The sequence below is a fragment of the Oncorhynchus clarkii genome, chromosome 5 (assembly GCF_045791955.1).
Source record: "Oncorhynchus clarkii lewisi isolate Uvic-CL-2024 chromosome 5, UVic_Ocla_1.0, whole genome shotgun sequence".
Taxonomy (NCBI): Eukaryota; Metazoa; Chordata; class Actinopteri; order Salmoniformes; family Salmonidae; genus Oncorhynchus; species Oncorhynchus clarkii.
In genome coordinates this window covers 81826805-81850989 of record NC_092151.1, presented here as the reverse complement: position 1 = coordinate 81850989, position 24185 = coordinate 81826805, and the positions used below count along the sequence as shown (strand labels likewise).

Below are 24185 nucleotides of genomic sequence, written 5' to 3'. Positions count from 1 at the left end.
CCCACTGGGAATGTGATGAAAGAAAGAAAAGCTGAAATAAATCATTCTCTCTACTATTATTCTGACATTTCACATTCTTAAAATAAAGTGGTGATCCTAACTGACCTAAGACAGGGAATGTTTACTAGGATTAAATTTCAGGAATTGTGAAAAACTGAGTTTAAATGTATTTGGTTAAGGTGTATGTAAACTTCCGACTTCAACTGTAATTGCTCTTTTCTGGATTTGGATAATTAGTGGTTATCGGCCTAATTCAATTGGCACAGTGTCATCCAGGTTAAGGGAGGGTTTGGCCGGCCAGGATGTCCCATCACATTCTATTGACTCCTGTGGCAGGGTTGTGTTTCGGAGAATGCATGGCTCTTGACCTTCACCTCTCCCAAGTCTGTACAGGAGTTGCAGTGATGGGACAAGACTGTAACTACCAATTGGATATCATGAAATTGGGGAGAAAAATAGGTCAAAAAATAAAAATACACTTCTTGCCTTGTCTCTCAGATCGTTTAGAGCTTTGTGGAAGTTACCTGTGGCGCTGAGGTATGTATTGTGTGCTTTACGGCAACGGTGTCTAGATGGAATTTGTATTTACAGTCCTGGCAACTGGACCTTTTTTGGAGCACCATTATTTTTGTCTTACTGAGATTTACTGTCAGGGCCAGTTTTTCCCAGGTCTGACAGAAATTGTGCAGAAGATCTAGGTGCTGCTGTAGGCCCTCCTTGGTTGGGGACAGAAGCACCATATCATCAGCAAACAGCAGACATTTGACTTCAAACCTCTAGTAGGGGAGGCTGCAGACTGTTCTAGTGCTCTCGCCAATTATTTGATATACAGTGCATTCGGAAAGTATTCATACCCCTTGACTTTTTTCAAATTTTGGTAGGTTACAGCCTTAACCTGAAATAGTTTTTTTTTTAAAAATCCCATCATCAATCTACACACAACACCCGATAATGACAAAGCAAAAACAGGTTTTAGAAATGTCTGCAAATGTATAATTAAAAAAAAACTGAAATATTATATTTACATAAGTATTCTGACCCTTTACTCAGTACTTTTGTGAAGCACCTTTGGCAGTGATTACAGCCTCGAGTTTTCTTGGGTATGATGATACAAGCTTGAACACCTTTATTAACATAGTTCCTCCCATTCTTCTCTACAGATCCTCTCAAGCTCTGTCAGGTTGGATGCGTAGCGTCGCTGCACAGTTATTTTCAGGTCTCTCCAGAGATGTTAGATTGGGATCAAGTCCTGGCTCTGGCTGGCCCACTCAAGGACATTGAGACTTGTCCCGAAGCCATTCCTGTGTTGTCTTGGCTGTTTTGCTTAGGGTTGTTGTCTTGTTGGAAGGTGAACCTTCACCCCCAGTCTGAGGTCCTGAGCGCTCTGGAGCAGGTTTTCATCAAGGATCCCATTACTTGCTCCGTTCATCTTTCCCTCAATCCTGACTAGTCTCCCAGTCCCATAGGGACGGTGCCAAGTTTCCTCCACATGTGACGCTTGGCATTCAGGCCAAAGAATCAATCTTGTTTTTCATGGTCTGGGAGTCATTTATGTGCTTTTTGGCAAACTCCAAGCGGGCTGTTATGCGCTTTTTACTGAAGAGTGGCTTCCATCTAGCCACTCTACCATAAAGGCCTGATTGGTGGAGTGCTGCAGAGATGCTTGTCCTTCTGGAAGGTTCTCCCTTCTCCCAGGAACTCTTGAGCTCTGTCAGAGTGACCATCGGGTTCTTGGTCACCTCCCTGACCAAGGTCCTTCTCCATCGATTGCTCAGTTTGGCCTATGCGTCCAGCTCTAGGAAGAGTGTTGGTGGATCCAAACTGTTTCAATTTAAGAAGGATGGAGGCCACTGTGTTCTTGGGGACCTTCAATGCTGCAGAAATGTTTTCGTACCCTTCCTCAAATCTGTGCCTCGACACAATCTTTTCTCAAAGCTCTACAGACAATTCCTTCAACCTCATGTCTTGATTTTTGCTCTGACATGCATTGTCAACTGTGGGACCTGATATAGACAGATGTGTGTTTTTCCAAATCATGTCCAATCAATTGAATTTATCATAGGTGTACTCCAATTAAGTTGTAGAAATGTCAAGGTTGATCAATGGAAACAGGATGCACCTGAGCTCAATTTCGAGTCTCATAGCAAAGGGCCTGAATACTTACAGTGCCTTGCGAAAGTATTCGGCCCCCTTGAACTTTGCGACCTTTTGCCACATTTCAGGCTTCAAACATAAAGATATAAAACTGTATTTTTTTGTGAAGAATCAACAACAAGTGGGACACAATCATGAAGTGGAACAACATTTATTGAATATTTCAAACTTTTTTAACAAATCAAAAACTGAAAAATTGGGCGTGCAAAATTATTCAGCCCCTTTACTTTCAGTGCAGCAAACTCTCTCCAGAAGTTCAGTGAGGATCTCTGAATGATCCAATGTTGACCTAAATGACTAATGATGATAAATACAATCCACCTGTGTGTAATCAAGTCTCCGTATAAACGCACCTGCACTGTGATAGTCTCAAAGGTCCGTTAAAAGCGCAGAGAGCATCATGAAGAACAAGGAACACACCAGGCAGGTCCGAGATACTGTTGTGAAGAAGTTTAAAGCCGGATTTGGATACAAAAAGATTTCCCAAGCTTTAAACATCCCAAGGAGCACTGTGCAAGCGATAATATTGAAATGGAAGGAGTATCAGACCACTGCAAATCTACCAAGACCTGGCCGTCCCTCTAAACTTTCAGCTCAAACAAGGAGAAGACTGATCAGAGATGCAGCCAAGAGGCCCATGATCACTCTGGATGAACTGCAGAGATCTACAGCTGAGGTGGGAGACTCTGTCCATAGGACAACAATCAGTCGTATATTGCACAAATCTGGCCTTTATGGAAGAGTGGCAAGAAGAAAGCCATTTCTTAAAGATATCCATAAAAAGTGTTGTTTAAAGTTTGCCACAAGCCACCTGGGAGACACACCAAACATGTGGAAGAAGGTGCTCTGGTCAGATGAAACCAAAATTGAACTTTTTGGCAACAATGCAAAACCTTATGTTTGGCGTAAAAGCAACACAGCTGAACACACCATCCCCACTGTCAAACATGGTGGTGGCAGCATCATGGTTTGGGCCTGCTTTTCTTCAGCAGGGACAGGGAAGATGGTTAAAATTGATGGGAAGATGGATGGAGCCAAATACAGGACCATTCTGGAAGAAAACCTGATGGAGTCTGCAAAAGACCTAAGACTGGGACGGAGATTTGTCTTCCAACAAGACAATGATCCAAAACATAAAGCAAAATCTACAAAGGAATGGTTCAAAAATAAACATATCCAGGTGTTAGAATGGCCAAGTCAAAGTCCAGACCTGAATCCAATCGAGAATCTGTGAAAAGAACTGAAAACTGCTGTTCACAAATGCTCTCCATCCAACCTCACTGAGCTCGAGCTGTTTTGCAAGGAGGAATGGGAAACAATTTCAGTCTCTCAATGTCCAAAACTGATAGAGACATACCCCAAGCGACTTACAGCTGTAATCGCAGCAAAAGGTGGCGCTACAAAGTATTAACTTAAGGGGGCTGAATAATTTTGCACGCCCAATTTTTCAGTTTTTGATTTGTTAAAAAAGTTTGAAATATCCAATAAATGTCGTTCCACTTCATGATTGTGTCCCACTTGTTGTTGATTCTTCACAAAAAAATACAGTTTTATATCTTTATGTTTGAAGCCTGAAATGTGGCAAAAGGTTGCAAAGTTCAAGGGTGCCGAATACTTTCGCAAGGCACTGTATGTAAATAAGGTATTTTATTTTATTTTTATGTTTAATATATTTGCAAAAAGTTTTTTTTTTTAAATGGTTTTTGCTTTGTTATTATGGGCTACTGTGTGTAGATTGATGAGGAATTGTTTTTATTTAATCAATTTTAGAATAAGGCTGTAACGTAACAAAATGTGGAAAAAGTCAAGCGGTCTGAATACCTTCCGAATGCACTGTATATGTTGAAGAGGGTAGGGCTCAAACTGCATCCCTCTCTCACCCCACGGCCCTGTGGAAAGAAATGTGTTTTTTTGCCAATTTTAACAGCACACTTGTTGTTTGTGTACATGGATTTTATAATGTATGTTTTTCCCCCAACACCGCTTTCCATCAATTTTTATAGCTGACCCTCATGACAAATTGAATAAAACGCTTTTTTGAAATAAACAAAGCATGAGAAGACATTGCCTTTGATTTGGTTTGTTTGTTTGTCAGTTAGGGTATGCAGGGTGAATACATGGTCTGTTGTATGTTAATTTGGTAAAAAGCCAATTTGACATTTGCTCAGTACATTGTTTTCACTGAGGAAATGTACAAGTCTGCTGTTAATGATAATGCATAGTATTTCCCCAAGGTTGCTGTTGATGCATATCCCATGGTAGTCATTGGGGACAAATTTGTCTCCACTTTTTTGGATTGGGGTGATCAGTCTTTGGTTCCAAATATTGGGGAAAACGCCAGAGCTGAGGATGATGTTAAAGAGTTTAAGTATAGCCAATTGGAATTTGTGGTCTGTATATTTTATAATTTCATTTAGGATACCATCAACGCCACAGGCCTTTTTGGGTTGGAGGGTTTTTATTTTGTCCTGTAGTTCATTCAATGTAATTGGAGAATCGAGCGGGTTCTGGTAATCTTTAAAAGTTGATTTGAAGATTTGTATTTGATCATGTATATGTTTTTGCTGTTTGTTCTTTGTTATAGAGACAAACATATTGGAGAAGTGCTTTGGGGCAGCAGGTAGCCTAGTGGTTAGAGCATTGGTCCAGTAACCGAAAGGTTTATGGATTGAATCCCCGAGCTGACAAAGCAAAAATATGTTGTTCTGGACAAGTCAGTTAACCCGGTAGGCCGTCATTGTAAATCAGAAATTGTTCTTAACTGACTTGCCTAGTTAAATAAAATAATTATCCATACATCTCTGTTTTGGAGAGATAACACTTCCTGTTGTTGTTTGTTTTAGTGTGTTCCAAGTGGTTAGATTATATGGATTCTTCAATTACATTGAGCTGATTTCTGACGTGCTGTCGCTTCATTTCCCCGTAGTGTATTTCTGTATTGTTTTAGTGATTCACCATAGTGAAGGCGTAGGCCCTGGTTTTCTGGGCTCTATGTTTTTGGTTGGATACGTTTCTCAATTTATTTCTTAGGTTTTTGCATTCTTCATCAAACCATTTGTCAATGTTGTTAATTTTCTTAGGTTGTCTGCTTGAATTGTTTAGATTTGATAGGGAAGCTGAGAGGTCAAATATACTGTTAAGGTTTTCTACTGCCAAGTTTACACCTTCACTGTTACAGTGAAATGTTTTGTCCAGAAATTTGTCTAAAAGGGATTGAATTTGTTGTTGCCCAATTGTTTGTTTTTGTAGGTTTCCACGCTACTTTCCTTCCAACTATAGCATTTCTAAATAGTATTCAGTTCCTTTGGCTTTGATGCCTTTTGGATGAGTATTGCTTTTTTCAAGTAGACTGTGATTTTGCTGTGATCTGATGGGGGTGTCAGTGGACTGACTGAACGCTCAGAGAGAGACTGGGTTGAGGTCAGTGACGAAGTAGTACTAATGCCAAGGGATGACCTATAGGTGTACCTATGGTAGGAGTCCCCTCGAAGCCTACCGTTGACTATGTACATACCCAGCATGCGAAAGAGCTGCAGGAGTTGTGACCCGTTTTTGTTGGTTATGTTGTCGCAGTTGTCTCTAGGGGGAGGGATTCTCTCTCTCTCACACACACACTACAACTATTGTAAATGTGTCTGAGCTGACAATCAAATGTAGCGATAGGCCTATCTGATACATAGAGTTCTGATAATTTCAAAAACATGTAAAACCTTATGTAAACGCTCTGCATTTCAAGCAGGCTACAAAAAACTGGATTGAAATCCACGCACACTCAGAGCATCAAAGCAAATGCACAACTGAAAAAAGGGAGGAGCGCAGTCGAGGGGCAAAACCGTCTCCGTGCGTCAGTATGCGTTTATAGCAAGCATGGCAGGCGACAGCGAGACAAGACTGGACAGTCAAGCCGAAAACGTTACACGGCAACCTTTCCTCATCGGGGTAGCAGGAGGGACTGCCAGCGGCAAGGTTGGCATTAAGATTGTCTATGAATTAGAAATGTCCTGTTTTTCTAGCCTGTAAACAGTGACATGGAATTGTCAACGTGGTTGAAATATGAGAACGCACTGACCGCGTGGTTCATGATAGACCAATGAATGAATGTCACATTTGTTCCTTCAAAGCTAGTTTGTTCTCTAATAATTTCAGGAAAAACATTAGTTGGTTAAGATGATAGGTATAGGCCACTGTTTGGCAAGAATTTATCCCACTGTCCTAATAGCCCTATCAAATAGTGTACAAATAATTCAACATTTCCACAAACCTCCTTGATACGTGGATTTCACGATTAATCTATTCTGACTAGGAATATTTAAATTCAGAAAGGGTATTAATGACAACCCAGACAGAAAATCAATACTTTGCTAAACAAAGATGGCCCATTTTTATCCTGTCTTTTCGGATATATTATTTTTACATATCATGTCAATGTAGGCTGTACAATATTCTATAGCTAATCGGCCTATCTAAAATATAGCCCAGCCTTACAGCACCTTTTGTTGGGAGGCATGTCACAGCTGTCTGGCTAATGCTGCTGGTCATTCCATCCGATGGAATCTTGGATGGCTGTCATTCTAGCTCTATAATGTAGAAAGAAAGAAATCCAAGTAGCAACAATTTATCTGCTATGTTTCTAAAAACTCTTTACTCGCTCGGAGACAGTGACCATCGTGGGGGTGGGGAAATCTAACGGATATTTTAACAGTTTACGTGAGCGATCGAAGGACAAAGCCGGTGTCTTCTCCCGACAAATATCTTGGCGGTGACATTCACATACAATCCGTTACGAACTAATTGTTTGTTATTCATAAGAGCCATACAGTTATCCAACCAAGTGTTATTGTTTATTGACTGCGTCAACAAGACCAACTGATTGTGCCTGGCGATCAGTAAAAACACTGCATATTCGCCATAATACACATTACTGTGCCACTGACCCCATTCTAGTGTAACAGCAAATAATGTATATGAACACTAGATTTCAGTTGCTATGTATTGGCCAATGAGAGGTTTTGAAGCCTCCAGTCTGCCATATTGGTATTCCTCAGAAAACTCAGTCCTCCATAGAATAGTCATAATAATCATAACATAGTGGTCAAACAGGGAAATGGTTCCAATTGTTTTTCCACCATTCATTTTTCTTAGCCCTTATTTTAAGTGTTTCTAAAATCCCCTATGTTTCATGTAGACTTACCCTGGCGTGACGTTTTGATAAACATGTAAATATCTTACGAACAAGGTGATGAATTTTATCAATATATTATCAATCGGCTCCCGAGTGGCGCAGCAGTCTAATGCAATGCATCCCAGTGCTAGATGTGTCACTACAGACCCTGGTTCGAATCCAAGCGGTATTACAACCGGCTGTGATTGGGAGTCCCATAGGGCGGAGCACAATTGGCCTGGCGTCGTCAGGGGTAAATAAATCCCCAACAAATGAAATGCTAATTAGCTGCTAATGTGGCTATCATAAAGAACTACAAATGTCATGATGATCTGAATGAGCCTGCCGAACAGAGGCAAATGTAAGAATCTCTGGATTAACTATCTAATGTTAGCTAAATGTAGTAATGAATAAATTGGCTACATTTAAATTGAAAATTCTGTGAACTGTCTTGTGAAAGTTTTAAACTGACACAATAGTTGTTAGCAAAGATGTCAGCTAGAGGTGAGGTGCAGGAATTTGTAGTCTTTGATGCTATTTAGCATTTTCGAATCAGAGTAAATAGAGCCGAATATATTGATAAAAGTCACCTTGTCCCGAAAGAGATTTACATGGTTATCAAAATGTCACTCCAGAGTAAGCCTACAAAGAACACATCCCTTATGTTAAGTGTTTCTAAAATCCCCTACGGGGAAAAACAATTAGAACCATTTCCCTGTTTGACCTCTAATTGAAATATTGTAGAATACCATCAATTCCTATAGAGCCCCATAGCGGAGGTGTCACAATACCCATAAAACCTAAAGTTGAAAAAGGGTAATGGTTTTGTTATAGTGGGGACAGTTACATTAGCAGGCCTACTCTCTAAAAAAAACTACTTTAAGGAAAATGTATTTTCTATATTCTTATTTTTTAGTCCTATGTTTAGCTGACATAATTTAAGGTATATGCATTAAAGTGACTGCAATTGAATAATTGTGGCAAAACTAATGTAGACATTAATAAATGCATTTTATAGCTTTCAAAATCTTTTTTACAATGGTGGGGGAATAGTAAAATGGGGATGCAGTGACTTCAAAACAGCGCCCCCTGTCAGTCATCTAGTATATTCTATATATAATAAAGGCTCGGCCTACATCAGCCAGCTGCTTCTTTTCCAATGTAGGCTACTGTTAGTCATGGTTCAATAAATATATATATTTTTTTCCCAAGACACAGTAGGCCGAATTCAACCATGCCAAAGTCATACTATGATTTATAAAGTGATAAAGTGATATCTGTATTATCTAGCCCACTGTGTTTTGTCTTAGTCTAGAAAATATTCACAATTGTCTGTCTGGTTAGGTAAACTGTTATGACCTTTCAGATGCATCGAGGCTTGTTTACATTAACCAATTTTTAGGAGATCTTTTTTAGGTAACCTTATTTTGACTGAAACAACAGAGTCATTTGACAGGTGGCATTTGGCAGGTGTTCAGAAATGTTGTTAACCCCCCAGGCCCCTCTGAAGGAAGTTAATGTTACGTCTTGTGTTCTGTTTTTCCACTGTCTCCCTGAGAGAAGATAAAACCCTATGCCTGCTCCCTAACAAAGTGGAGTGGGGGTAGGAAGGCAATGAAACGTGGATTTAAAAAAGCAAAATATCACTTTTTTTATATGAAAGCGGTTCCACATGTTCACGTGACACAAGTTGTCAGGAAAATATCTTCCATAATATTATATTCCATAATATTCTTAATATAAAATATGTGTGTTGACTGTGATTGAATAGGTGTTTCATGTCTGTTTTAATGAACAAAATAACAAACAAATGATAATTATTTGGATGGGGCAGCCATGGCTGCACAGACCCGTAATGCCAAATTAAACTCAAAATATACTTTTCTGTTCTTTTGAAATATTTTATTAGTCTTGTAATGTTTCTTAGGATCTGCTTAAACAAATTTATAATGGAATCATTTTGATGGTGTATATTCAATGGATTTATTCAAATAAACGCCCAACCACATCTGCACACCACTACTACCACTCGTCACCAGCATGCTGGCATGTCCACGGGAGGTATAAAAGGCATATCAGGCAAGAATGTGTTTAAAATGGGCCTGTTTGTAAGGGGGTCATGCACACATTGTCCCATTTACTAATTGCCTACTAATTGGTTGATGTCACTGGAAACACTTATCTTCCTCCATATTTGTACTACTAAACAGAAATGTGCCATTTTTACATATGTTGATGTTGGGGTGGTGCTGGAGATGATTAATATGAAGTAGAACATTTTTGAAATGTCCCTTTAAGGCGGCCCTGACCCTAATTGAGTCTGAGACACACCAGAGAAGACAACAGGATGTCAGTCAGTCAATAGCAAGGCACTATTCGTAGACCACTGAACCTACACGTGCCACCAGTCAACTGTTATGATAATCTAACTGCTTACTTCAGGCTTACCAGAGATAAAAAAAAAACAGAGATAACTGGCAACAGACAATAGGCCTAGGTGAACCTGCATAAGGGAAAATGCATGTATTGCAGCGAAGGGGAAAATGCATGCTAGCCATCAGTGAAGAATACAAAAGTGCCTCCTTGGAAAGAGCTCTGACAGGGTAAAGATATTTTCAAGAAGACAAAGCAGAATAAATGTGTCTGTTGAGTCAATACAAGTTTATAAATGATTCTACATTCAGAGGGAATAGTTCAAGGATGTAAAAGAAGAAGGGATATCACAAGATGGCTGTGCAATAATACCTTCTTTGATGGGACTATACTTCTTTGTCTTCTATACTCTTCTATACTGTCTTCTATATCTATATATCTATGTCTTCTATACTTCTTTGGCCTTCTTTGTGTGTTTAATCCACACTGAGCATTCCTCTCATCTCTGAGCTCTACTCCCTGGCTGCCAGCTGAAATGCTTGTCACCAGTCCTGGTCACACTCTCATCCATTTAACTAATCATTTGCAGCCTGGGCCCTACAGACTTCATGGACACACACACACACACACACTGGCACGCAGACAGCCATACACACATACACAATTCCTAAACTGCAACTGTAAAGTTTGTCAGAATAAGAAAAAACACTGTCTGATGAACAGGTGGCTCTACTGGTAGTTTAGTCTCTTCTGTTTGTTGTGGGGTATGATACCAAGAAATATTACATGCAAAGGAATGTCAGGTGGACCACAATTCATGTTCCAGAACAGCATAGAGGATGTTTATTTTATTTCACCTTTATTTAACCAGGTAGGCTAGTTGAGAACAAGATCTCATTTGCAACTGCGACCTGGTCAAGATAAAGCAAAGTAGTTCGACACATACAACAACACAGGGATACACATGGAATAAACAAACATACAGTAGAAAAAGTCTATATACAGTGTGTGCAAATGAGGTAGGATAAGGGAGGTAAGGCAATAAATACTTATTTTCCACCATAATTTGCAAATAAATTCATAACTCCTACATTGTAATTTTCTGGATTTTTTTCCTTCTCATTTTGTCTGTCATAGTTGAAGTGTACCTATGATGAAAATTACAGGCCTCTCATCTTTTTAAGTGGGAGAACTTGCACAATTGGTGGCTGACTAAATACTTTTTTGCCCCACTGTATATGGGGCTTTGGTGACAAAACGGATGGCACTGTGATAGACTGCATCCAATTTGTTGAGTGGAGTGTTGGAGGCCATTTTTTTAAATGACATCGCCAAAGTCGAGGATTGGTAGGATGGTCAGTTTTACGAGGGTATGTTTGGCAGCATGAGTTAAGGATGCTTTGAGGCGAAATAGGAAGCCGATTATAGATGTAATTTTGGATTGGAGATGCTTAGTGTGAGTCTGGAAGGAGAGTTTACAGTCTAACCAGACACCTAGAATATGTGGACAACTACAAATACCTAAGTCAGAACCGTCCAGAGTAGTGATGCTGGGCGGGCGGGCAGGTGCAGGCAGCGTTCGGTTGAATGGCATGCATTTAGTTTTACTTGCATTTAAGAACAGTTGGAGGCCACGGAAGGAGAGTTGTATGGCATTGAAGCTCGTCTGGAGGTTAGTTGACACAGTGTCCAAAGAAGGGCCAGAAGTATACCGAATAGTGTTGTCTGCGTAGAGGTGGATCAGAGAGTCACCCGCAGCAAGAGCGACATCATTGATGTATCCAGAGAAGAGAGTTGGCCTGAGAATTGAACCCTGTGGCACCCCCATAGAGACTGCCAGAGGTTTGGACAACAGGCCCTCCGATTTGACACACTGAACTCTATCTGAGAAGTAGTTAGTGAACCAGGCGAGGCAATCATTTGAGAAACCAAGGCTTTTGTCTGCCGATAAGAATGTGGTGATTGACAGAGTTGAAAGGCTTGGCCAGGTCGATGAAGACGGCTGCATAGTAATGTCTCTTATCGATGACGGTTATGATATCGTTTAGAACCTTGAGCGTGGCTGAGGTGCACCCATGACTAGCTCTGAAACCAGATTGCATAGTGGAGAAGGTATGGTGGAATTCGAAATGGTCGGTTATCTGTTTGTTAACTTGGCTTTCGAAGACCTTAGGAAAGCAGGGTAAAATAGATATAGGTCTGTAGCAGTTTGGGCCTAGAGTGTCTCCCCCTTTGAAGAGGTTGATGACTGTGGTAGCTTTCCAATCTTTGGGAATCTCAGACGATACAAAAGAGAGGTTAAACAGGCTAGTAATAGGGGTGGCAACAGTTTCGGCAGATCATTTTAGAAAGAGAGGGTCCAGATTTTCTAGCCCGGCTGATTTGTAGGGGTCCAGATTTTGCAGCTCTTTCAGAACATCAACTATCTGGATTTGAGTAAAGGAGAAGGAGGCTTGGGCAAGTTGCTGTGGGGGGTGCAGGGCTGTTGATCGGGTAGGGGTTGCTAAGTGGAAAGCATGGCCAGCCGTAGAAAAATGCTTATTGAAATTCTCAATTATAGTGGATTTATCGGTGGTGACAGTGTTTCCTAGCCTCAGTGCAGTGGGCAGCTGGGAGAAGGTGCTCTTATTCTCCATGGACTTTACAGTGTCCCAGAACTTTTTGGAGTTTGTGCTACAGGATGAACATTTCTGCTTGAAAAAGCTAGCCTTAGCTTTCCTAACTGCCTGTGCATATTGGTTCCTAACTTCCCTGAAAAGTTGCATATCACGGGGGCTATTCGATGTTAATGCAGAACGCCACAGGATGATTTTGTGCTGGTCAAGGGCAGACAGGTCTGAAGGGAACCAAGGGCTATATCTGTTCCTGGTTCTCCATTTTTTGAATGGGGCATGCTTATTTAAGATGGTGAGGAAGGCACTTTTAAAGAATAATCAGGCATCCTCTACTGACAGGATGAGGTCAATATCCTTCCAGGATACCCGGGCCAGGTTGATTAGAAAGGCCTGCTCGCTGAAGTGTTTTAGGGAGAGTTTGACAGTGATTAGGGGTGGTCGTTTGATCGCAGAACCTTTACGGATGCAGGCAATGAGGCAGTGATCACTGAGATCTTGGTTGAAGACAGCAGAGGTGTATTTGGAGGACAAGTTGGTTAGGATGTTATCTATGAGGGTGCCCGTGTTTACGGATTTGGGGTTGTGCCTGGTGGGTTCATTGATAGATGCCCTAAATCTCACACAAACTATCTTAGATTTTAGGATGGCCGGGGTGGTAAGCATGTCCCAGTTTAGGTCACCTAGCAGCACAAGCTCTGAAGATAGATGAGGGGCAATCAATTCACACATGGTGTCCAGGGCACACCTGGGGGCAGAGGGTGGTCTATAGCAAGCGGAAACAGTGAGAGAATTCTTTCTGGGAAGGTGGACTTTTAAAAGTAGAAGCTCAAATTGTTTGGGTACAGATCTGGATAGTAAGACCGAACTCTACAGGCTATCTCTGCAGTAGATTTCAACACCGACCCCTTTGGCAGTTCTATCTTGTCGGAAGATGTTGTAGTTAGGGATTTAAATTTCAGGGTTTTTGGTGGTCTTCCTAAGCCAGGATTCAGACACGGCTCGGACATCCGGGTTGGCAGTGTATGCTAAAGCAGTGAATAAAACAAACTTAGGGAGGAGGCTTCTAATGTTAACATTCATGAAACCAAGGCTTTTACGGTTACAGAAGTCAGCAAATGAGAGCACTTGGGGAGTAGGAGTGGAGCTAGGCACTGCGGGGCCTATATTAACCCCTACATAACCAGAGGAACAGAGGAGTAGGATAAGGGTACGGCTAAAGGCTAAAGGCTAACAGAACTGGTCATCTAGTACGTTCGGAAACAGAGAGTAAAAGTAGCAGGTTTCTAGGCACGATAGAATAGGTTCAAGGCATAATGTACAGACAAAGTTATGGTAGGATGTGAGTACATTGGAAGTAAACCTAGGCATTGAGTAATGATGAGCGAGAGATTGTCTCTAGAGACGTTTAAACCAGTTGATGTCACCGCATATGTGGGATGTGAAACGGTTGGTTAAGGCATATTGAGCAGGGCTAGAGGCTCTACATGTGAAAGGGTTCAATAATTTCTTATCTGCATTTTTTTCTCTGCACAAATTTTCTACATTTATCTATAGGAAATTACTACAAAGCAAACGCATGCTAATGTCTGGTTTTACTACAAAGCAAATACATGTTAATGTCTGGTTTGGACTTCATGTGTTAAAATGTATGTTACGGTCTTAACCGTGCATATTGTAGTCAGCTGAAAATCAGGAAAGGTGACCACACGTTGAGCTATTGTGCATAGTTGCAAATGTGTCTTCTAATATACTGCATCCATCTCTGTCATAGTCTGGTATATCAACGTATGTTTTATGACACATTCATATTTTTGACATGCTTTTATCTCCAAATCTCAATGAACACATCACAACTTACTTCAGATCACAACCAGACAGACAGACTGTTAATAACTTGATATCCTCTCTATTTCTTCTCCTCCCCCTCATCCTCCTCTTCCCCCGGCCAGAGTTCTGTCTGCGGTAAGATCATGGAGCTGCTTGGCCAGAACAAGATTGACCATCACCAGCGCCAGGTGGCCATTCTCAGCCAAGACAGCTTCTACAGGGTCCTTACTCCGGACCAGAAGGCCAAGGCACTGAAGGGACAGTTCAACTTCGACCACCCAGGTGTTTAGCTCATCTTTTTATTTATCTATACATCTGGATACATTGCTAAATAGTTACTAAATAGTCAGTTGCTAAATAGTTACTAAATAGTCCGTTGCTGAATAGTTACTAAATAGTCAGTTGCTAAATAGTTACTAAATAGTCAGTTGCTAAATAGTTACTAAATAGTCAGTTGCTAAATAGTTACTAAATAGTCAGTTGCTAAATAGTCAGTTACTAAATAGTCAGATGCTAAATAGTCAGTTGCTAAATAGTCAGTTGCTAAATAGTTGCTAAATAGTCAGTTGCTAAATAGTCAGTTGCTAAATAGTCAGTTGCTAAATAGTCAGTTGCTAAATAGTTACTAAATGGTCAGTTGCTAAATAGTTACTAAATAGTCAGTTGCTAAATAGTTGCTAAATCAGTTGCTAAATAGTCAGTTGCTAAATAGTTACTAAATAGTCAGTTGCTAAATAGTTACTAAATAGTCAGTTGCTAAATAGTTGCTAAATAGTTACTAAATAGTCAGTTGCTAAATAGTTACTAAATAGTCAGTTGCTAAATAGTTACTAAATAGTCAGTTGCTAAATAGTTACTAAATAGTCAGTTGCTAAATAGTTACTAAATAGTCAGTTGCTAAATAGTCAGTTGCTAAATAGTTGCTAAATAGTCAGTTGCTAAATAGTCAGTTGCTAAATAGTTACTAAATAGTCAGTTGCTAAATAGTTACTAAATAGTCAGTTGCTAAATAGTTACTAAATAGTCAGTTGCTAAATAGTTACTAAATAGTCAGTTGCTAAATAGTTACTAAATAGTCAGTTGCTAAATAGTCAGTTGCTAAATAGTCAGTTGCTAAATAGTCAGTTGCTAAATAGTCAGTTGCTAAATAGTCAGTTGCTAAATAGTTGCTAAATAGTCAGTTGCTAAATAGTCAGTTGCTAAATAGTTACTAAATAGTCAGTTGCTAAATAGTCAGTTGCTAAATAGTCAGTTGCTAAATAGTCAGTTGCTAAATAGTCAGTTGCTAAATAGTTGCTAAATAGTCAGTTGCTAAATAGTTACTAAATAGTCCGTTGCTAAATAGTTACTAAATAGTCAGTTGCTAAATAGTTACTAAATAGTCAGTTGCTAAATAGTTACTAAATAGTCAGTTGCTAAATAGTTACTAAATAGTCAGTTGCTAAATAGTTACTAAATAGTCAGTTGCTAAATAGTTACTAAATAGTCAGTTGCTAAATAGTCAGTTGCTAAATAGTCAGTTGCTAAATAGTCAGTTGCTAAATAGTCAGTTGCTAAATAGTCAGTTGCTAAATAGTCAGTTGCTAAATAGTCAGTTGCTAAATAGTCAGTTACTAAATAGTCAGTTGCTAAATAGTTGCTAAATAGTCAGTTGCTAAATAGTCAGTTGCTAAATAGTCACTAAATAGTCAGTTGCTAAATAGTCACTAAATAGTCAGTTGCTAAATAGTCACTAAATAGTCAGTTGCTAAATAGTTACTAAATAGTCAGTTGCTAAATAGTTACTAAATAGTCAGTTGCTAAATAGTCAGTTGCTAAATAGTTGCTAAATAGTCAGTTGCTAAATAGTCAGTTGCTAAATAGTTACTAAATAGTCAGTTGCTAAATAGTCAGTTGCTAAATAGTTACTAAATAGTCAGTTGCTAAATAGTTACTAAATAGTCAGTTGCTAAATAGTTACTAAATAGTCAGTTGCTAAATAGTTACTAAATAGTCAGTTGCTAAATAGTCAGTTGCTAAATAGTTGCTAAATAGTCAGTTGCTAAATAGTCAGTTGCTAAATAGTTACTAAATAGTCAGTTGCTAAATAGTCAGTTGCTAAATAGTTACTAAATAGTCAGTTGCTGAATAGTTACTAAATAGTCAGTTGCTAAATAGTTACTAAATAGTCAGTTGCTAAATAGTTACTAAATAGTCAGTTGCTAAATAGTTACTAAATAGTCAGTTGCTAAATAGTTGCTAAATAGTCAGTTGCTAAATAGTCAGTTGCTAAATAGTCAGTTGCTAAATAGTCAGTTGCTAAATAGTCAGTTGCTAAATAGTCAGTTGCTAAATAGTCAGTTGCTAAATAGTCAGTTGCTAAATAGTCACTAAATAGTCAGTTGCTAAATAGTTACTAAATAGTCAGTTGCTAAATAGTTACTAAATAGTCAGTTGCTAAATAGTCACTAAATAGTCAGTTGCTAAATAGTTACTAAATAGTCAGTTGCTAAATAGTTACTAAATAGTCAGTTGCTAAATAGTCAGTTGCTAAATAGTTACTAAATTGTCAGTTGCTAAATAGTCAGTAAATGTTACTAAATAGTCAGTTGCTAAATAGTTACTAAATAGTCAGTTGCTAAATAGTCAGTTGCTAAATAGTTACTAAATAGTCTAAATAGTTGCTAAATAGTTACTAAATAGTTACTAAATAGTCAGTTGCTAAATAGTTACTAAATAGTCAGTTGCTAAATAGTTACTAAATAGTCAGTTGCTATATAGTTACTAAATAGTCAGTTGCTAAATAGTTACTAAATAGTCAGTATATGCTAAATAGTCAGTTGCTAAATAGTTACTAAATAGTCAGTTACTTGCTAAATAGTCAGTTGCTAAAAATAGTTACTAAATAGTCAGTTGCTAAATAGTTACTAAATAGTCAGTTGCTAAATAGTTACTAAATAGTCAGTTGCTAAATAGTTACTAAATAGTCAGTTGCTAAATAGTTACTAAATAGTCAGTTGCTAAATAGTTACTAAATAGTCAGTTGCTAAATAGTTGCTAAATAGTCAGTTGCTAAATAGTCAGTTGCTAAATAGTCAGTTGCTAAATAGTCAGTTGCTAAATAGTCAGTTGCTAAATAGTCAGTTGCTAAATAGTCAGTTGCTAAATAGTCACTAAATAGTCAGTTGCTAAATAGTTACTAAATAGTCAGTTGCTAAATAGTTGCTAAATAGTCACTAAATAGTCAGTTGCTAAATAGTTACTAAATAGTCAGTTGCTAAATAGTTACTAAATAGTCAGTTGCTAAATAGTCAGTTGCTAAATAGTTACTAAATTGTCAGTTGCTATATAGTTACTAAATAGTAATTTGCTAAATAGTTGCTAAATAGTTACTAAATAGTCAGTTGCTAAATAGTTACTAAATAGTCAGTTGCTAAATAGTCAGTTGCTAAATAGTTACTAAATAGTCCGTTGCTAAATAGTTGCTAAATAGTTACTAAATAGTCAGTTACTAAATAGTTACTAAATAGTCAGTTGCTATATAGTTACTAAATAGTCAGTTGCTAAATAGTTACTAAATAGTCAGTTGCTATATAGTTACTAAATAGTCAGTTGCTAAATAGTTACTAAATAGTCAGTTGCTAAATATAGTTGCTAAATTAGTTGCTAAATAGTCAGTTGCTAAATAGTAGTTGCTAAATAGTCAGTTGCTAAATAGTCAGTTGCTAAATAGTCAGTTGTTACTAAATAGTCAGTTGCTAAATAGTCAGTTGCTAAATAGTTGCTAAATAGTACTAAATAGTCAGTTGCTAAATAGTTACTAAATAGTCAGTTGCTAAATAGTTACTAAATAGTCAGTTGCTAAATAGTCAGTTGCTAAATAGTTACTAAATTGTAAATAGTACTAAATAGTAATTTGCTAGTTGCTAAATAGTTACTAAATAGTCAGTTGCTAAATAGTTACTAAATAGTCAGTTGCTAAATAGTCAGTTGCTAAATAGTTACTAAATAGTCCGTTGCTAAATAGTTGCTAAATAGTTACTAAATAGTTACTAAATAGTCAGTTGCTATATAGTTACTAAATAGCCAGTTGCTAAATAGTTACTAAATAGTCAGTTGCTATATAGTTACTAAATAGTCAGTTGCTAAATAGTTACTAAATAGTCAGTTGCTATATAGTTACTAAATAGTCAGTTGCTATATAGTTACTAAATAGTCAGTTGCTAAATGGTTACTAAATAGTCAGTTGCTATATAGTTACTAAATAGTCAGTTGCTAAATAGTTACTAAATAGTCAGTTGCTAAATAGTTACTAAATAGTCAGTTACTAAATAGTTACTAAATAGTCAGTTGCTAAATAGTTACTAAATAGTCAGTTGCTAAATAGTTACTAAATAGTCAGTTGCTAAATAGTCAGTTGCTAAATAGTCAGTTGCTAAATGGTTACTAAATAGTCAGTTGCTAAATAGTTACTAAATAGTCAGTTGCTAAATAGTTACTAAATAGTCAGTTGCTAAATAGTCAGTTGCTAAATAGTCAGTTGCTAAATAGTCAGTTACTAAATAGTTACTAAATAGTCAGTTACTAAATAATTACTAAATAGTCAGTTACTAAATAGTTGCTAAATAGTCAGTTACTAAATAGTTACTAAATAGTCAGTTACTAAATAGTTACTAAATAGTCAGTTACTAAATAGTTACCCTTTTTTATTTTTATTTATGTATGGAATATTTGACCAATGATCAAATGTAGCTACAGCATCAGTAAAAAGTTTAGACACACCTGCTCATTCCAGGGTTTTTCTTTATTTTTACTCTTTTCTATGCTGTAGAATAATAGTAAAGACATAAAAACTATGAAATAACACATATTGAATCATGTAGTAACCAAGAAAGTGTTAAACAAATCAAAATATATTTGAGATTCTTCAAAGTAGCCACCCTTGATGAAAGCTAAGTGCAAAACCCTTGAATGTGTCCAAACTTTTGACTGGTACTGTATCTGTTGGTTTCCAGTGTAAAAGATGACTCCACTCTCACTTCCCCTTGCTCTTCTCTCATTGAAAACAAATGGTTGCATGATTTTGTTTCTACTCAAATGAGTTTCATAATGTGGAATACTTCTGTTTGGCTTTCCCCTCCAGTTCTTAGAAGTAGAATGATCAGAATTCCAGTGGAGAACAAAAGTTTCTGAATGTCCTGCCTTGCGTCCCCTGATGGCCAGCGATAGACTGCTGTGTTGAAAGTCTGTCTCAGAGTAGATACTCAGCCATCTGTCTCAGACAGTGTGGTAGATACTGTATGGGCCCTGGCCCTGGTCAAAAGTAGTGCACTAAATAGGGAATAGTTTGCTTTTTTGGACACAACCTATGTCTTAGTCATTGCAGTCTGGCTTTGTGTTTGGCTGGCTGTCATATCTTAGTCAGTCTTGGCTGACTGACTGGTTGGCTGACTGACTGACTGGCTGTGTGTGATATATCTTAGCCAGTCTGTGCTGGCTGGCTAGCTCTGATTCTGGCATATATTGTAAGGGTTGGCTGGCCAGCATGCATCTGCCAGCCATATCAGCATGTATTCTATCCCACATGTCATCTCTTTGTGGGGATAGATCTAGATCCTATGGTCTGGCACGGTGGCACCAGCAGACATGGAGACACAGACACACCATGGTTCTGAGTTCCTTTGTCCTCTCTCTTCCTCTTCTCAGATGCATTTGACAACGAGCTCATCGTGAAAACATTGTGGGACATCTTGGAGGGCAAAACAGTGCAAATCCCAGTGTATGACTTTGTCACCCATTCCAGGTTAGTGGTCACACACACACACACACACACACACACACACACACCTCATACACATTGTCCTCTCCCCGGTGGGTGTGTATCAGGAAGGAGGAGGTGGTAATGGTGTACCCAGCAGACGTGGTGCTGTTCGAGGGCATCTTGATGTTCTACTCTCAGGAGATCAGGGACCTGTTCCAGATGAAGCTGTTTGTGGACACAGACGCAGACACACGGCTCTCACGCAGAGGTAAAACGATAGACATATATTTCCCATTTCATTGGGTGAAATGCATCAAACGTGAATTTACACTTGTGAATTGTTAAGACAGCAGTGGGCTTCCAATATCGGGCCTGGAGGACATTAATGATTTTGATTTATTACAATCTCCATTAGCTGACGCCAATGCGACAGCTAGTCTTACTGGGGTCCGACATATATTGAAAAGACATTACAGACAAAAGATGTAGACGCCTACTAGCTTCTTAAGAATCCCGGAAAAATCATACTGACAGCTCCACTCCTGTTCTGTGTTCACTCCCCAGTGCTCAGAGACATCGGCGAGCGAGGTAGGGATCTGGAGCAGGTGCTAACGCAATACATCACCTTTGTTAAGCCTGCCTTTGAGGAGTTCTGTCTGCCAGTGAGTACCTAGCTATGATACTGCCACAACAAATATTTGAACAACCTTGGATCAATCTATTTGTGTCATTGTTAGTTGTTGCACGGATGGACCTCCTCTTGAAAGGTATTGAACCCCCTTGTCCTGGTTCAGATCATATTACTAATCATATTTATTTCTTCACCATCTGTAGACCAAGAAGTGCGCTGATGTGATCATTCCCAGAGGAGCAGATAATCTTGGTGAGTTGTTGACTTGTTTCTCAAGATGGCTGCCTTATGTAAGCAAGCAAGTATGCTGGTATGTGACAAACTGACTCATTATTGGAACACTGCTCCCCATAGTCTGTTATTTACGTTGGTAATCAGTGCAGTCTCTTACCCTGCGATAGTAAACTTACTAAAGGCTGATGTGACTGTAAGTGATGGCTCTTCTGTTCTGAGATAGATGGTGTGACATGCTATGGAAATCAGACTAGATTGACTGTTTTGTCCTGGGAATGTTTGACTGTCTCTGTTTTGGAATGGCAAGGTCAACTGTAGATTTCTCACTTATTTGCAGGCCTTATTAGTGAAATTGTGATGCTTTTAAATTCTGGAACTTGTTCTGCTTTCATTTTATCTGGATAAGAAAGGAATGGAAAACCTTGGGAGATGATCCTTCAATGCCCTCTGAATGCTTTCTTCCCTCTCCTTACAGTTGCCATAAACCTTATAGTTCAGCACATCCAGGACATTCTGAACGGTGGTCTGACCAAACGCCTGAACAGCAGCCTTAATGGTTACGGTACTCCCCGTAAACGGCAGGTGTCTGAGTCTAGCAGTCGGCCCCACTGACTGCACCGTCCCTCTCTCAGCGCCAGGGATCGATGGTAGAGGAGAGGAGGGCTCACCTGTACATACCTACCTACTGCCTGTCCGCAACACTGTATTTAAAAACCAGAATGATTTATTTCTCTAGCAAGAAGCTGCAAGACCTTCATTTGATATTGTTTTTTTTGTACTGGAGGATGACATTTTTGAAAAGGGAGGAAGAGGATTAGCTGTTTGTTTTGGAACTGTTTCAGGTCAAAGGTGCAGCAGTTATTTTATTTATTTATCTATTTTTATTATTTCTTCTGGATTAAATTTGAGTTTACAGATGTGAATAAATAAGGAGGAAGATGGTTCATCTGGGTTGAGCTTGAGACGTTGGTGTGCGTTCAGTGGTCAGTGCATTTTTGATTGGTCATGTCTGTCTTTACTGTTGTTGTATTGGAATGGAAGGGAGGACGCGTGACAGATTTGATATGTTAGAGGGAACTATCTCACACACACACACCATTATTTTGGAAACTATCCAAGAACCAAGATGCAAAACTAAATACAGGACATGTGCCTGCCATACATAGTACTGAGCCTGCTCTAAGTATAGATGGAGATCTTTTCACTTGTCAAGGTACTGTAGTCCCTCGTTACACATTCTGACGCACCATAGAGAGACTCCGTATGAGGTGAAGTGTTAGTAACTGCTACAAGCATGCTCTTATTGAGTTAAAGGGAACATTTTCTCAGGCCCTACACAGATTATCTGCCTTTGCTGACCAATCCAGTGGGTCAATGCAACTTTGTTGTCTCAATCTAAAAAGAATACTGAAATACTTGACTTTACAAATCAAAATGGTGTTCGTAGTTTGTACATAATGTATTTCTTATTATTTACTCTATTGATGTTGCTCGTTTTCAGTAATTTGAGTTTCACAGTATTTGCTTGTTACCATTCATCTTGAACAAACAACCTGAATTTGAGAACATCAAAACTGAGACTGTCTTTTTCGTCAATCAATCTTTACCTCGGCCAGTTTTGTGTATGGGGACTGACAACCCCACCCAAAAAATGAAGTGTTCTGTACTTGTGCCCATGGCCCCTCTTTTAAAGCCCTAGACAGGGGAGTTTGTAAATCCCCCATGTCTATTGAATTCTTTGTGGTTCCAACTCAACTTTTTTTCATTAATAAAAGCTAATGCTCTTGAAGGATGAGATCACTGCAACTGCCTCTTTTTGAACAGCTAACATTTGATAGCAATGTTTAGGCCAAGGCTATATATACTGTAGGTTGTTCTGAATTGCAGGTTCATTTGAGATCAATTTTCACTTAAATAGGACATGATCTCCATCTTATTTTCTACGTTAGTAACAATTCACCCTTCAAGCATTAGTACCTTTCATTGCTCTTTACTGCTGCTATTAAACAGTGTAGTTCATCATTGTAAAACTCCTGTTTTTTTTTTTTTTTTCTATTCTTATTTTCTACAATTTTGCATGAATTTAACATGTACCCAGAACATTTTCCTTTGGTATTAAGCTCTCCGTTAATTAATTTAGTTTTATTCTCATTCAATTGCTCCATCATGTGTTTGTTTATTCACATTAAATAAAAAATATACTGCAATATTTCCAGACTGATTAGAAGGGTGAGATTAGGGTCTTATGAACACTCCCTCACTGACTGACATGCTATTAGTGTTCTACTCAAGGTTGTACTGCATTGCATAGGGTAGCCTAAAATCACAATAGATTGTTTTGCTTTCAGAAATATATGGGTACTAAACTCCTGACTGCTGTGCTATGTTTCCTACCTCTTTATGGTACCTGTATGCAAAGTGTATACTGTAGTTTTGTTTACATTTCGAGGGCCAATGATGGGCATGTCACAATGTTGAGACAGCCACCCACATGAGTGTCGTCCGCAGTCCATCCGTGCATCATCATACCATTTGTTTATTGGCTTCGGATTGATCGATTATTGAAATGAGAAATGGTTTCTAAAGTAATGTATGAGCATACAATTGGACTTCTGCAATTGCCGTACATAAAGGCATGAATGTTGACTCCATGATTAGGCTATCTACTTTGTGAGATGTAGAACTAGAGAGTGAATTGATCATTAGAATGTCAGCTCAGGAAGTTGAGAGATTTTGAACATGAATATAACTATGAACACTAGCAATACCATGCCTGTCTAAAATGTAGAGGAAATGCCCTAACTTGAATTCAATGTACATGACCTTTCATTTCAAAGGCCTTCAAAAGGTCAGTCAAGCAATGCCTATCATAGGCAGCCATCTAGCAAACATTCAGTAACAACTGCATTCCTTTGCAAAAAATGTAATATGGTCCAAAGGCTGTTGATGTGGATTATCTGTATTTCAGTCATTAAAATGTTGCTTTGTGTATAATTGTATAAATTTAGCTTCAATGTTGGTGATGAAATCTGCTGTACATAAAACACATTTTGTCTGGCAATTCAACTCAATGACATGATATGAGTTACTTACTTGCAAGAGCTAGCTAGCTACTGAACTACATTTGTTCCATGATCAGGTTGTAACAGTGGACCCATGAGTAAGTAATGTCAACGGCCTCAGTGTGAACACTCACTTTGAAAGTAGTAATGTTCTATACAGTATGTGTGAAGTATGAGTCCTTTGGCACAGCTTGGGCATTGTTGTACATGACTTTAGCACACAAGAGACCTGTAATAAGAGAGAAATAAATAGTATGATTAACCAAAACTGTTACCAGACCACAAGTAAAACAGAAAACCAAGTTACCCATCAAATTGTGATAACCATGACATAACTGCTTTGCCTCAAAGTTGGAATTATAAAATAGTAATATTATTCTTTCATGTA

General features: G+C 38.5%; 1 protein-coding gene across 1 annotated transcript; it reads left to right on the top strand.

The window, feature by feature from the left end:
- The first annotated feature begins 6007 nt into the window (after positions 1 to 6007).
- LOC139409445 (uridine-cytidine kinase 2-A-like) lies at positions 6008 to 22528 on the top strand. Its single transcript, XM_071154608.1, has 7 exons — positions 6008 to 6120; positions 14253 to 14412; positions 19816 to 19912; positions 19996 to 20138; positions 20435 to 20532; positions 20705 to 20753; positions 21211 to 22528. The coding sequence occupies exons 1-7, from the start codon at positions 6022 to 6024 to the stop codon at positions 21345 to 21347; spliced, it is 783 nt and encodes a 260-aa protein (XP_071010709.1). The 5' UTR covers positions 6008 to 6021; the 3' UTR covers positions 21348 to 22528.
- The last annotated feature ends 1657 nt before the right edge of the window (positions 22529 to 24185 follow it).